General features: G+C 36.8%; 1 protein-coding gene across 1 annotated transcript in view; it reads right to left on the minus strand.

Moving 5' to 3' along the window:
- Positions 1–686: 686 nt before the first annotated feature.
- LOC149574918 (citrate-binding protein-like) overlaps positions 687–16,928 on the minus strand; it is a 137,424-nt gene continuing 121,182 nt past the window's right edge. Inside the window, exons 3-4 of the mRNA XM_089815979.1 lie at positions 14,209–14,603; positions 687–984 (exon numbers count right to left, since the gene is read on the minus strand). Coding sequence (XP_089672105.1) covers positions 687–984; positions 14,209–14,603 — 693 coding nt within the window. The remainder of the gene's footprint in view (positions 985–14,208; positions 14,604–16,928) is intronic.

A 16,928-nucleotide genomic window follows, 5' to 3' on the forward strand; every position in this document is an offset into this window, starting at 1 on the left:
ACAAAAATAACTACAACAATCATTCATTCCGAAAGATAGGAAAAGAAAAACCATTGTTAATCCTCTGTCTTTCTCTCCAGCTCCTGCATTGTTTCCACTGCTTCATAGGCTTTGTTAATCTCCTTACCCACTTGGTCTTGCTTCTTCTAACTATCCCACTCCATGTTGCTAAAGGTTATGTTAGAAGTCACTTCCTCTTCCATCCTAGCTCTTTCCCTATCCTTCTCCTCACTTTCATCCAAAAGACCCCTTGTTTTCAACATTCCAGTAAGGGATGAGATATTGTCATTGATAGAAATTAGAATGGTAAATATATGATTTGCTAGATTATGGTTATAATTTTCCAAATTGTGGATTCTCTTCTCAACCAAACTAAGACAATCCCCCTGGTCATTGTAATTCCCACATTCTAGTGTTTTCCTTTTTTGTTCCAGCTGGCCTATTTTTTCTCTAAAATCCTCCAACTCATGGTAAAGCCATTTGATCAACCTGGAACTGTCAATCATGATGTTCCTAACATTGTTAAGAAAATTCATGCCAGTCTCCCTAGCATTATCCATTATAGCTACCATTGTTGGATCAATGAGATCCTTTAACTAGAGTTGACCTTATTGTTCTTCTAAAATTTGTGGGTTCATTGGCTCTCTTACTATACCCATTTTAGAAGTTCTTACATTAAAGTTTCTCTAGGCCATGCACCTATCCTTAATGACCACCTCTCCTCCCTCACCATTTTTCTTCTCCACGTCCAATTCTCGAGGATGAATAGGGGAAAGAGGAATAGTAGGAAGTTTTAGCCTAGAATCCACAATCCCTTCAACATCCTTCTCTTTTGACCTCCTCTGTTCCTTAGCCTTCAGCTCCACTGATTTAGTTTTTGCCTCCCCTTCATCCTCATCATCAGTTTTCATATCATCCCATTCCTCATTATACTCTTCCTCTGCCTGTCCAGATGATTTTGACCCATGGCCTCTAGGGCTCTTCCTACTCAGGGTTTTTACTGATGAAGGCAACTTATTTTTAGAATCTTGGGCCTTTTTTGCAAGTGTAATGTTCTCTTCACCCTCCAAACTAATACTTTGGACATCCTCCAAATTAGAAGAGAAACTAGAGCTTCTTGTATCTATAGAAGCATCTACACCCTTCAAAGGGGTTTTATTTATGGTCTGTGTAAGGAAACTCAGGTGCAAAAATAGCTTCCTACACTAATCTCTTAAGAGAAGTATGGTGCAAATCCTATTAAAATCTTTTACACTTACAGATTCAATATCATGTAAACAAAAATATTTCAACCAAGCAAGCATAAAGAAAATAGATAGAGAAAGAAACACATAACACAAAGATTTTCCGGTGGGGAAAAACCTTTCGGTAAAACAACCCCACCCCTCCAGAACCTGCACAATGTATTATCTTCAACACAAGGTTACAATACACTTGCAATGCAAGTTTAACAACGACAATAGAAGACTCCAGTAACAATTCATAGTACCAGCAATACACTTTTTTCGCATCGCATTTCTTTGCAACCCTAAAAATGCTTATAACATGTGCTTCACTTTTAGGGTTACTCCCAAAGGTAACTGTATTGGGGTAGAGTGTACAGTACTCAAATTTATTAGTTACCACATGTCTTCACCTGTCATTGAATCTTCCTAACATAGCTCTTACGTGTCATAGGAATCTGTCATAACTATTTTAGCTATGATCTCCTTATACACAATTCAAGATGCTGACACATCAACATTATTTGCAAGCAATACATTTTACAAAACAAATAATAAGAATAGGAATTATCCAAGGTTGAGACACCTTATTCCTAACATTCTCCCACTTGTCGAACACCTTGTAAGAGCAACAGGAACATAATAGAAACTAACTGCTATAGGCCAAAAGGCCCATAGACTCCAAACACCATTTGAACTTCTCAGTGCCCATTGGTTTCATTAATACATCTGCAACATTCTTCACAATATCTACCTTATCCAAATTTACCTTTCCATCTTCCACCATATCTCTCACAAAGTGAAACTGCACATCAATGTGCTTTGTTCTGGCATGGAAAGTTGGATTCTTCACAAGGCAAATAACGCTCTGACTGTCACACCAAATAGTAATCTGTTCTTCATCAACACCAACATCCGAACATAATCTCTTAAGCAAAATGGCTTCCTTACAAGCATGAGTAGCAGCCATGTACTTAGCTTCTATAGTGGACAAAGCAGCCACAGGTTGTCGCTTGCTCATCCAACTGATGGCACCACCAAACATAGTGAACACATAAGCAATGGTGGATCTCCTGCAGTCAATATCACCTGCCCAATTTGAATCCACAAACCCATGAATACAAACTGAATGCAGAGATCCAAAAGAGTTACCATGATAAGATATGGAGTAATTTGATGTACCCCTCAAATATCTGAATACTCGCTTAACTGCATCCCAATGTACCCGTCCAGGATTAGCCATAAATCGACTTAGGACTCCCACTGCTTGGGCAATGTCTGGTCCAGTACAGACCATAGCATACATAAGACTGCCAATTGCACTAGCATAAGGTACTCTACTCATGTCCTCTATCTCACTAGGAGATTTTGGACAATCATCTACAGATAACTTTGTTCCCATAGGAATAGGAACACATAGTGGTCTACAATCTGCCATGTTGAACCTGTCCAACACAAACTTCACATACTTACTCTGACTCAACCAAAGTTTTCTATTAGACCTGTCTCTACTTATTTCCATACCCAAGATGTACCTAGCTGCCCCAAGATCTTTCATCTCAAACTGTGTTGACAACTGAGATTTAAAATCAGAAATCATACCCTTACCCTTCCCAAATAGCAACATATAATGCAACAATAAGAAGGCGATCATTTTCAACTCTGAAATAAACACAATGATTTGATTTTGATCTTACAAATCCAATTGACAACACAAAGGCATCAAACTTAAGGTACCACATCCTAGGAGATTGCTTCAAACCATATAGAGATTTCTTTAATATGCAAACTAAGGATTCTTTACCTTTAACAATTTAATGCTCAGGCTATGACATATAAATCTCTTCCTCCAAATCACCATGAAGAAAAGCTGTCTTCACATCCATCTGTTCTATCTCTAAATCATATGATGCAGCAAGAGATAATAGAAATTTAATGGATGTCAACTTTGCAATAGGAGAGAATATTTCACCATAATCTATTCCCTCTACCTGTGAATACCCCTTTGCAACCAATCTAGCTTTGTATGTTTCAACACTGCCATTTGCACAAAATTTCTTCTTAAACACCCATTTACAACCAACAGATTTTCTCCCTTTAGGCAAAGGTACAAGGTCCCAAGTTTTTTTTTTCTCTAATGAAGCCATCTCATCATCCATAGCCTCAATCTAGGAACCTGCATCTTCCATGCCCAAAGCTTCTTTCACAGATCTAGGCTCATCAGTGTTAGTAATCAAAGCAAAAGCACAACTGAAATTTAACATAGAATAACCAAACCTTTCTGGTTGCTTTCTTTCTCTCATGGATCTCCTCAAGGGCTATGGTTGAGGTTTTTCCTCCTCTTCTTCTGAACTATCAGAGCTACTAGAGCTCTCCTCATCATTAGACCCAACATGGTCTCTCTGTTCAGTCTTCTCAGGGGTAGGAGGCAACTGAACAACATCTTTTTCCTTTTCTTTTTCATCTAATTGTAGCACAATAGGAAAAGATGTTATCTCTCTAAAAATAACATTTCTACTATACAACACCTTACTAGTCACAAGATCCCAAAGCTTGTATCCTTTCACACCAGCACTGTATCCGATGGAGATACATTTAACAGCTTTGTTTTCCAACTTAGATCTTTTCTCCTTTGGAACATGTGCATAAGCTTCACAACCAAAAACAAGAAGATGTCTAATTGAAGGCTTCTTACCAGACCACACCTCCATGGGTGTCTTACCAAAAAGGGCTGATGTAGGAGATATGTTAACCAGATAGCAAGCAATGGTCATAGCTTCGGCCCAAAACCTTTGTTCTAAACCAGCTCCACTAAGCATACTCCTAGCCTTCTCCATTAGTGTCCTGTTCATTCTCTCTACAACTCCATTTTGCTCTGGGGTATAAGGATTTTTCTTATGCCTCTCAATACCTTGTTCTTTATAGAATTGTTCAAACTTTGCTGAGCAAAACTCACCACCATTGTCAGTTCTCACACACTTAATCTTCTTACTAGTCTGATTCTCTACAAGGGCTTTAAATTCCTTGAATCGACTAAAGACTTGTGTCTTACTTTTAAGGAAATAAATCTATGTCCTTCTACTTTAATCATCTATGAAAGATAAAAAAAATAAAAACTTGGAGATTGAAGGAACTTTTACAGGACCAAATACATCAGAATGAATAAGATCCAAAACATCAGAAGATTTGTGAGAACTAGAGTAAAACTGAACACGATTTTGTTTACCATAGACACAGTGTTCATAGAAGTCAAACTCGAAATTGCAATCATTTAACCCCTCAACGAGATTTTTATTTTTAAGGGTTCTGAGACCCTTTTCACCAATGTGACCAAATCTCAAATGGCACAACATTGTCTTTTCTACAGGAAGCTTACCTTCCAAAGTGTTTGCATTGCCATCAGAACCAATAACCACAGAATTCTGCATTGCTTGTCTAAATGGTGAGGATGAACTATTACATAGAGGAATACATGCATCTAGCTGAAATAAGGTACCTCTCCTAGTACCCCTTGCAAGCACTATCGATCCTCTCATCATCTTGCATCCTTCTTTCAAAAAAACAACTTGCACACCTACATCATTCAACATACTTACAAATAATAGGTTTCGTGCCAAACCTGGAATGTGCATAACTCCATTGATTCCCTTTACTCGTCCATCAAGAAATTTGATAGTGACCCTTCCGCATCCAACTATCTTTAGGTGAGAATCATCACCCAAGTACACCTTTCCACCATCGAACTCTTCATATTTTGAGAACTAGTTTTGATGAGAGGTCATGTGAAAAGATGCACCCGAGTCAACCAACCACACATCATTAGATGCATGGGCTGCCAAAGCTATGATGAATGCATCGCCATCTTGTTGAGATCTTTTTGATGCTGAATCTGAACCTTTCTTCTTCTTCTTCGGCTCTTTGCAATCTTTATGGAAGTGCCCAGGTTTATCATAGTTCCAACATTTTGCCTTGGACTTATTGGAAGTCTTTGACTTCCCATAGGATTTGGATCTACCCTTATTGTCAGACTTATTGTTATTTTTCTTCCCTCTTTTCGTGGATCTTCCACGAACAACAAGGGCTTCTTTTTCCAAAATGGAAGCCTTTCTCCGCATCTCCTCTGATAGCAGCGAAGACACTGCATCATCCATTTTGAAAGTGACTAATGTGCTTCCAAGAGCCATCAAAAGATGGTCCCATGAATCCGGTAAAGAACACAAAAGTGTGTAGCAACAATCATCCTCCTCTAACATGACACCAACTAATGTCAACTGTGCAACCGGTAGATTAAATGCATTTAAATGATCTGTTAAGGATCCACCTTCCTCCATTCACAGAGAGTACAACTTCTTCCTCAGGAACAACTTGTTCACCAAAGATTTGGCTTGATACACGGCCCCAAGCCTTTCCCACAATCTATATGCAGTTTTCTTATCTAGAACATTCAGAAGGATTGCATTGGTTAAACAGAGTCTCATGAGACCCTTAGCTTTACGGTCTTTGATATCCCAATCTGCTTGAGCTACAGTTGTTGGTCTTGTAGCATTTGAAGTCACTTCCCATAGGTCATGATCTTCCAACATGTCTTCCATCTTGAGTTTCCACAACTTGAAATTAGTGCCATTAAATTTCTCCACCTCCATTCTTCCATATGATGAACTCGCCATCTCAATCTACAAATAAGATTCAAGATGCTCTGCACAAGACTCCCACTCAATTTGAGATTAGCTCAAAAAACCCTACCCAACAACTAGGATCAAAAGTTGATAAGGCTCTGATACCACTTGTAAGGAACCTCAGGTGCGAAAACAACTTCCTACATTAATCTCTTAAGAGAAGTATGGTGCAAATCCTATTAAAATCTTTTACACTTACAGATTCAATATCATATAAACAACAATATTTCAGCCAAGCAAGCATAAAGAAAATAGACAAAGAAAGAAACACATAACACAAAGATTTTCTGGTGGGGAAAAACCTTTTGGTAAAACAACCCCACCCCTCCAGAACCTGCCAAATGTATTATCTTCAACACAAGGTTACAATACACTTGCAATGCAAGTTCAACAACAACAACAACATAAGACTCCAATAGCAACTCACAGTACCAACAATACACTTTTTTTCGCATCACATTTCTTCGCAACACTAAAAATGCTTATAACATGTGCTTCACTTTTAGGGTTACTCCCAAAGGTAACCGTATTAGGGTTTTACACTTCTCTGAGAAAATAGGAACCCTAAAATTTTTTTTTGGGGCAATTCCTTGAACCCCACTATTGGGGTAGAGTGTACAGTACTCAAATTTATTTGTTGACACATGTCTTCACTTGTCATTGAATCTTCCTAACATAGCTCTTACATGTCATAGGAATCCGTCATAACCATTTTAGCTATGATCTCCTTATACACAATTCAAGATGCCAACACATAAACATTATTTGCAAGAAATACATTTTACAAAACAAATAATAAGAATAGGAATTATCCAAGGTTGAGACACCTTATTCCTAACAGTCTAAGCCTTGAAATGCTCATAGATTAGAAGCAATAACCCGTCATGTAGGGCCAAATTCACTAAGGGTTTTCTCTTATGCCCATAAATAATCTTACACATTGAAGTATATAAATAGAAAGGGAATGAAATCTTGACACCATAGTGAAAGTGATTGAGTAAAACAAACTGATGTGTTCTTACTATCAAATCTAGAAATATACTCTATAATGGCCTGTAAAACATACCTCCATAGCTTCTTGATGGAATCCATTTCGTAGTAGGTTTCACACTTTACCAGTTCATTTCTCTCCTCCATATTCTTCACAAATTACTTCATGGCATTCATCGACATCTTCTTGTCCCTAAAAAACTTCATCCCCTCTACCGAAATTTTAGTTACCAGAGAAATTATTTCCTTAGTGACCTAAAACAAAACCCCATCCACTTTCACCCTTTGATCCTTCCATGAATCCACCATACTATTAGTGACTGCAGGGTCAAAACCATGAAGTTTTGAAATGTAGTTGGCTATACCACCCTTCTTTAGCTTTTCCCAGACTTTCGTCCTATGCTTCCATTTTTCTACTTTACCAACAAGTTCCTTCGTTATTCTTTCCCCCACCATTTTTGAGTTCTCAATGCTCACAATTCTCATAAAATCCAACTTCTAATAACCCTTCTCCAACCTTTGGAAACCTTGATGGCTACCTTTATGATAATCACCAAAAATTTTATCTTACCCCCAAAATGGTAAACTAAGAGAGAGAAATTGACCCAAGAAACATGTTGAGGTAACACCGATAACCTCATCTGACTACATTTCCATAAATGCCATTATTATAATTACTTAAACCCCAACTTTCATTAAATACCATTATGATAGTTAGATATCCACCATACCACACTAGATTTTGTCCAGTTCAATTAGACTTTTTGCCTCTTTTGGAATATTTTTGCTAAAATTCCAAATCATCCCTTTTCTTGTTTAATTGCTTTGTTGGCAAACTAGTCTGCCATGGAATTTGCCTCCTTGTAGTCATGGGTGACTTTCAAAATTATGAAGAAGGGAGTGGGTCTTATCAATAATATTTTCAATTGACCATGGTGGTTGAGGGATTCCTTTAATACAACTTATAATATTATATGAATCCCCCTCCAACCATAAATTTTTAATTCCCACATCCAAAGCTAATTTCACCATATGGCATGCAATATTGGCTTCTACATAATGGTTTGTTTGATATCCCAATGGATGAGAAAAAGTTGCCACCCCTCCAACATAGCTATTTCTAATGATACCTCCACAACCCAAAGGTCTAGGGTTCCCTTTGGCCGCACCATCAAAATTTGCTTTATGCCATCCCTTTGGAGGGAGTAGCCATTTCATCTCCTATCTTTTACCTCTCCTAACCTTGTATTTCTCCTTCATATGACCACTTTCAAAATATTTTCCCTTTCTTACTTGATAATTTTCCTTCATGCCTCTATATATCTTATTTGTCAAAACAAAAGCAGGTTCCTCTCTTTCTCAGAAGATTCGACTGTTTCTTTCCTTCCATTCTCCCAACAAAAATGAGGCAAAGTCCAAGTACTTAAATCTTGCAAATTAGCTCCTTTAAACATACTATTCCATTGGCAAAAGAAATCCAGTACATTGGTTGGCTTACACCAACTTACCCCAAGATTCTTAGTTAAACTATCCCAAACCTCCCTAGAATAAGAACAATGGATAATTTTTTTTTTGTCATTTCCATCTGATTTTTACACAAAATACATCTATTAGGAATATAATGTCCTCTTTTAATTAAATTATCTTGGGTAAGGATTTTTTCTTGTAAAGCCAGCCAAAAAAAGATATTGATCTTTGGGGTAAGACCAAGTATCCAAGCTTTAGCCTAGGGGGGCTTCTCATTCAAGCTCCAAAGGGAGTTATATCTTGATGCAACTAAGTAAAAACCATTTGGGTTATCTCCCCAAATAACCTAATCCCTCTTGTTATTAAGAATCAAAGAGTTCAACATTATCATAACTGGCTTGAGGTCATCTAAAATGAGAGACAAGTCTCTCCAACCCTGGTAAGTTCTATAATCTGAAACTTTCAAACCAAATTGCCTAATACATACATTTGACCAGTTTTCAAATATAGGATTATTAATAAGGGGGCCTTGAATCAACTAATTATCATGCTAGAATAGGATGTCCTCACCATTACCCACTTTCCACTTAATCTTAGCTATGGCCAAATCCCTTGCCTTAAGGATTCCATTCCAAATGACCAATCCATTTAGGATATCTTCATTATTGAGCAGGAACTAAATAGAAGGTCTTCTGATATACTTATTTACAAAAATATCTCTCCATTCCCTTGTGCTACTAAAAATGTACCATATCTATTTTGCTAGTAGAGCCTTATTAAGATTCTTTAATTTCCTAATACTCAAGCCCCCATAACACTTTGGAAGATAGAGATTATCCCATGCCACAAGGGGATATCTGTTTCAACCCTCAAGGCTAGACCAAAGAAAATCTCTCTAAATATTTTCCATTTTATCAACAAACTTGATTGGTATCCCAAAAAGACTCAGGGCATACATTGGGAGATTCTGAAGAGTGGATTTTACTAAAAGACATTTTCCTGCTCAAGTAAGAGAAGCCCCTTTCCACCCCACCAGCTTCTTCCTAAACCTATCAAGAATCTCATTCCAGAAGGAATCGAGGGGCTTTGAACCCATATGGAGACCAAGATAAGTAGAAAGGAGCTTTCCCGCTCCACACCTAAGAATTCTCGCTATTTTCCTTTGTCTGTCCTCTAGAGTATTAATAAAGAAGACAAAGCTTTTTTTCCAATTAATAAGTTGTCCTGATCCTCTGATATACAAATCCATAATTTCCTTCATCACTTTAGCCTCTTTAATAGAAGCCTCCCCTCCCATAATAGTATCATCCACAAATTAATGATGGGAAAAAGAAGCACTCTTCGAAGATGGTTTGATCCCTTTAATTCTCCCTTCTTGTTTTTTCCTCTCAATCAACCTACCAATACATTCAACCATGATAATAAACAAAATAGGAGAAATAGGATCTCCCTATCTTAACCCTATTGAAGGTTTAAAAAAATATGGGGGAGCCCCATTTACCAGGATTGCAAGGGAGGAAGTAGAAATAAGCTGAGAAATAAGCTTACAAACTTTCTGATCAAATCCAAAAGCTTGAAGCACCAAACCTTGGAAAGTCCAATCCACTCAGTCATAGGCTTTGGAAATATCTAGCTTAAGACTCATGGAATGAATCACTTTATGAACCATCATGATAGAATCCAATATCTTCCTTCTAGGGACAAAGCCCGTTTGTTGATGTGATATAATCAAAGGGAGAATCTTGAGGATTCTTGAGGTTAACACCTTAGAGATAATCTTGTAAAAAGAGTTACAAAGACTAATAGGTCTAAATTTATCCAAAAGAACCTACCCTAGGGACTTTAGGGAGGAGGACCAAGAAAGTAGAATTGATCTCCTTATGAATGCTTCTTGCTCCAAAAAATTCCTGGACAACCTTCACCATATCTTCCATAACCACCTCCCAATAAATTTGGAAAAAAAAAGGTTGGAAAACCATTAGGTCTAGGGGATTTGTCAACAGGCAAAGAGAAAAAATATTCTTTAACTTCTCGTGCTTTTGGGATCGCCCTCAACATCTTGTTATGATGGGGTTGAATAATTTGTGGGAGATAGGAGATGATTTCATTCTAATCCACCTTCGATAACAAAGGATCCCAGGATAAAAGAGATGAGAAATAAGAAAAAGCCTCAGTAGCAATATCATTCTCTCTTGTCAAAAGATCCTACCCCTTTATTAAGCTTGATATTCTATTATTATCTCTAAGCTTTAGAGTAGAGATATGAAAATACCTGGTATTCTGATCACCCTCTTTAAGCCAATTGATTCTAGATCTTTGCTTCCAAAACTTCTCTTGTTTGCTAATAATATTATGCAAATAAGTTAGAATGGAAATCTCAACATTCCTATTCAAATCATTATACCCATCTTGTTGAATGGTGTCCTAGATAGAAGTGAGCTTGATAGACAACTCCTCTTTGTCTTGAAAGATATGGCCGAAGTAAGTCTTATTCCATACTTTAATCGTTTGCTTCACATTTCTCAACTTATTGAAAACTCTAAACATAGCTATACCTTCTACTTCCATTCCCCACCAATAGTATATCCTATGTAATAACTTTGGATGGGAGGTCCACATATTTTCAAACTGAAAAGGGAAGTTCCTCCTAGGTTCAAGAGAGACAACCGAGAGAGATATAGGGGAGTGATTCAAACCAACTCTTGGGAGCAGGGACAACCTACAAGAGAAAGAATTTAGCCAATCTGGAGAAATTAGAGCTCTATCCAACCAAACCTAGATGTAATCACTTCCAACTCTTTTTTTGGACCAAGTGTAAGATCCTCTTGATAGATCCACATCCAACAAAGCTAAGTTATTAATGAAATTGGAGAGGTCCATCTTGCTTTCACAATCTAGAGCCAAACCTCCCAATTTCTCCTCATCCATAAGAGGAGTATTAAAGTCTCCCATAATAATGCCTTTATTCAAATTGCTATTCTAGACCATATGACAAATCTTAGTCCAATAATTCTTCCTTTCCCTTCTAGAGTTAGGAGCATAGACATTCAAAAGGAGGCAATTTTCATTGGAGTGCAGATGAAACACTTTACAAAAGAGATTATTACCATCATTATACAAAGTAGTAAATATGAACTATTTAATATTAAAAAGAGTAAGAAAACCTCCGAATGCACCTTCAGATTCCAGTACCTCACCTACCATATTTCTACTAAAGGACATTTTACCCAGAATCTCCTTCTTCATTTTTGTCTCTTGAATCATCAAAATATTAGGTCTTTGATCTCTAATCATATTCCTACGAATTTCTTGCATATGGAACCCATTGAGGCCCTTTATATTCCAAGAAATTATCTTCATTTCAAATTAGAAGTACATTCCAAAATAGTTCTTTGGCTCCCATCCACCAAACTCCTTCTGGCCTCATCTTGAATGACTTGACTCACAATCCTCCTTCCTACTGACCTTGGCCTCCCTCCCACATTTAGTATACCGCAACTCTTGGTCTATGCTAGAGAAGTTGGGGAGGGCTCTTGGCTCTTTTTCTTTTTGGGTTTTCCTAAGTTCTCCTTCAAAAAGTCATCAACCCTTACCATCTTAACTAGAGATAAGGAAATGTCCTTCTCAAATCTCTCTTCCAAATTGCAAGAAACTAAGTTGTCCTTACTAGAAGAAGGAGGACATCCCTCTACTGCCTCTCCCTCTACTACCTCTTAGATCTCTCTTTCAAGAACCCCTTCAATGCTCAACACTTGCTCCCCCTTACTCTTCAAAAGACTATAATTCTCTGTCCTATTCTCCAATATAGCCACCTTATCTGTAGAATCCACCTCCTTGACTCCAGGTATACTAGGGAATAAGGCTAGATCAACCACCTCTCTAGGTCCAGGCAAAACCTTATCCTCTACCTTGTCTTCTACTGATAGGGTCTACCCCTATAAAGACTAAATCAACCACCTCAGAAATCTTTGATCTAGGTGTGACCTCTTCCACTATCTCAAAAACCTCTGGGTCATTCTAGACTGATTGGATTTCTCCTCTGGAAGGAGCCATTGGGACCTCTAAATCTACCACCTTAGAAATCTTTGGTCCAGACATGACCTTTTCCACTATCTCATCATCCTTTGGGTTATTCTGGAATGCTATGGATTTCTCCTCTAGAAGGAGCCACCGAGACCTCCTTTAGAATCTCCTATGGCTTCTGGCCTTCCTTTCTATCCTTTCTTTTCTAGATCTTTTTCTCCTTACCAATTTTAGAAAGAATAGGAATCCTTTTCTTTCTAGCTTTAGCCTTTGGACATTGATTCACCTTATGCCTAGATTTCAAGCAGTAAAAACATACAAAAGGAACACTTTCATAATCCAACTTCTAAGTGTGTGTCCCAAGTTTTGAGTGAAAGATCACTACTTCAGGCATATCAACCCCTTCCCTCACTCTAATACAGATCCTTTCATACGTTAGTCTCCTTCTTGAAGCCATAGTAGACAACAAATCTCCAAAGGAATTTGCCACCCCCACAAAGACATCCTCATTCTAGAAATCCAGAGGTAATTCTCAAAGTCTAACCCAAACAAGTGCTTGCAAAAAAAATGAATCATTCAAATCCAACTTTAAAGACCATTTCAGGAGCATCAGGGTTGAGGGACCTATGCTCCAAGGCCCAGTAGGCTTAACCCCAAAAAGAGAAGACCATTTTGTGGGAAATACCCCAGACTGATCCACCTTGGGTGGCGAGATAGGCTTGTCCAGAGCTCTATTCTTGTTACATGGGTCCCCATCTTAATTCTCTATCACATCTTTATTATCTACTATCCCGTGACACTCTATAAACCCCTCCTGCATTCTAGGCTTCTGATTCCCTCCTCCCTGAGGAGTCCCGCCTAGGACAAGATTAAATTTTTTAAAAGGTGCACTTCCCTATCCTCGTCCCTGTGTGCTCCCACTTTCCATCATTAAATAAATTTATTAACCCTTGGTTGTAAGCACTACAGGCAAGAAACCCCACTATTTCACCAAGGGTCAATGGAAAACATTCTCAATTAAGATCCACAGTAGAGAATGGCCCTGTAGGGACTTGAACCTTGGTTGTAGGCCCTACAAGCAAGAAGCCCCACCATTTCATTAAAGGGACAAGCCTTTCTAATATCAATTGTTCTTATTCAAACAATACTTGAAATATTGTTGTATGTTACATTGACCAAACTAATAACTTACATAATATTTTCAAAGTCATTTTCTTTTTCTTTATAAATACAATTAAACTAAAAAATCTTCTAAATTTATCTAATCCTCATTCGAGCTAAACAAGTCTCACCTACATCACTTTTTTGTCTTGAACTAAAGAGAGAATAAAACAACCACCACAATTTCTTTTGAAACTTATTATTATCAACTTTTATCTAAGACTAAATAGTTTTTATCTAAAATTATGAATTTATGAAATCACAAGTTAGACCTTTTAAACACTCCATAATAACACCATAATTAAATTTAATCAATTTAACCTTCCATAATGAAAACTTCACCATAACATAACTATCACAATAAAAAACAAGAATACCACCACAACCATAACATAGTCATCTACTCATAAAAAGAACACCATCAAAATCTAAATCTCAACACCAAGAACACCAATCACCGCAATAAACCAAATTCATCCATCCACATTTGAAAAGACCTCATTCACTCAAACATCAAGTTTGGTTGTTGGAATAGGAATAGGAAATTAGTTATATGTTTTCTATTTTTCATTTGGTGTATCAATTAGAATAGGGAATAGGAATATATATTCCAAAAAATAGTTGTTATTAGAATAGACATTCCTATTCTCAATATATTCTTATCTGACCTGAAAAGACACCATTTCCAAACTTTTATATTCTTCCACCGAGATTCCATTCGATGATTAGCATTGTTTTGTGCATAAACCCCACATCTAAAAAAATAGACTCCAGTAGCAGGATTAGGCAAATCAAGGCTAAGCTTTCCATCCAAATAGACTTGAATCTGCTTGTTATCAGCATCATGATTAACATTGTAGTGATTATAAACATTGGAGGCTCCAAACTTCCTAGGGCTGGTACAACCATACTGCAATAACTCCCCATCATAAACCCTAATTTGTAGAGCTGCAAAAATACCATTAGATGAACCCATGACTTGCATGACTGCAATGCTTGTGGTTCTTGATAGCACGTACATTTCCCCTTTGAATTTCCACACCCTTGATTCGTATTTTGCTCTCTTCCCCTGCCAAAACATTACCCAAATCACATTCTTTGAATTCCCATTATGATTCTTTCCCTCATTTCCCCTTCAAAAATGGGATTTTGGGAGAGCTCTTAGATTCTATCAAGTCTAATAAGATGGTTAGGATTAAAATGGTGATAGATTGTGATATTGTTATTAGGATTCTATTATGTAGTTTTTGAGTCGATTCATTGATTCATACTTCATGAGTAATGGTTCACAAGAATCTGTTTCTTATAAGAACGAATGAAACATATTACACTTATTAGATCTAGGTGTAGACACCTAAAAACCTTTAGAAAATTAAGTATTTTTATTTTCTAAAAAAGTCCTGATGACATCATCATTTATTAATTAATTAATTATTTAATTAATTAATTAATTTTCATGCCATTAAATCCCTTTATCTTAATTAAAAATATTTAATTAAGGAATCCCTCCCAAAAATGTTTAAATCTTATTTAAACATTATTTCCTTATTTATTAATTATTTAATTAATAAATTGACCAAAAATCCTAAAATAAATAAAAAATTTATTTTTTGCCCAAAACTTGGCCAATTTCCTTATGACCAATAACCTCTTCCAAAATCTTCTAATCCTTCTTTAATTTCAATTAAAGGCTAATCTCATCATTTCCTACCCCTAATCCCAACTCAAAATATTTAATTAAGATTAAATATTAATCCTCATGTTTATTAAAAAAGTTTTAATAAATATCTCCTCAACCCAAACCCTTGAAATAAATAAAACTTTATTTATTTCCTAAAAATCTAATTTATCCTCATCCTAAGAAGTTCTAGACTCTTCTAGAAAGTCTTCATACTCATCCTAGGAAATTCTAGACTATTCTAGAAAGTCTTTATCCTCATCCAAAATCTAGACTCTTCTAGAAGATGTCTTTAAACCTAATCCTAATCCCCTCCTAACCTTGTCACATTCCCTAAACATGGGTTAAAACTTACTAACCCAAGCCAAAGTTAACAAATATCTCTTCCTTCACCCACCCTCATTAAATGCCATCCACTTGCCTATCCTTAAGCTAATCCTAAACCATCCTAATCCATCCTCTAATCATTTGCACAAGCCTAAACAAGCTTAAAACATTTCTAATCAAGTCCAAGTCGAATTTGCTCTCATCACCCTCAAAATATCTCAACCATAAAACTTTATGAAGTCCACTAGGTCATAAATGACTCTTACAAGCCCTTTTATTGCTCTTACAAGTCATTATGAGGGTCTTTATGAAGATTTTATCTCTTGAGCCTCCTTTGTTGACTCATCCTTTCCCTTTCCTCCATCCTCTCACCATGTGACATGTGTCACTCCTTGATTGGCTATAAGGAAACACAATCCATGTGCTCTCCTCTCATGCAATCTGAGCCCTCCATAAGCTTTTTCACATCCTTGCATCCTAGCCCTTGATCCCCCAAGCCCTTTGCCTATTTAAGGAATCCTCTCCCAATTCATTTTAACACAATCCATGAAGTAAAGTTATAATGCTATTTTGAGAGCCAAATCCATACTAAAGCCATCTATCCACGCCAAAAATCCACAATCATCCATTGAAGCCTTTGGAAGCATATTGAGCATACATCCTATCTATTTAGACAAAGCTACTCAACAAGAGAGCTTCTCATTGAGAGAGCCCATTAATGGCTCATATTCTCAATTGAGAGCTCATCTTAGTCTATCTTGAAGTTTATGAATTTTTTTTAGTTTGTAGAAGCTTTATTTAAATTTGATTTCTATTAGCATACTAACATTGCTCATATACACTAGGTAGTGTTCATAGAGGTGAAGCATTGAGACTTCTTGAGCTATTAACATTTTAATACTTTAGAGTGGCTAGGCTTAAATATCACACACTAAGGATAAAATTAAGCTTGGAAAAAATAAGTCAACTTTGACTATTTAACACTTTTAGTCTTGGAATGAAGCTTACTATGTGATATTTAATCCGTCCACTTTGGTGAATGCCTCATAGTCACTAGACTGAAATATAAGAGTAGTATTAGGATGGGTGACCTTGGGCAAGTCTCATTACTTCACCTTTGTAAGCATCACCTAAATTCAAAGTATGTTATGTGTTCTCTTCATTCTTATGGGAGATGGGTTTTGTAGATTGCTCTACTCATGAAACATGGGCTAATGAGTTTAACTCGAAAGCTATGCAATTGAATCACGATAGCTATATCACTAGTATTTGACTTACTATGCATTCTACGAGATCACCCATCCCAAGATTACTCTAGTCCAACTAGAGTAGTATTTGTGACGAGTAGCATTCATTTCTATGAGTACAATCGAATTAAGTAGT

This window comes from Cupressus sempervirens, chromosome 2, assembly GCF_028749045.1.
Source record: "Cupressus sempervirens isolate cs-2001-9-10 chromosome 2, ASM2874904v1, whole genome shotgun sequence".
Taxonomy (NCBI): domain Eukaryota; kingdom Viridiplantae; phylum Streptophyta; class Pinopsida; order Cupressales; family Cupressaceae; genus Cupressus; species Cupressus sempervirens.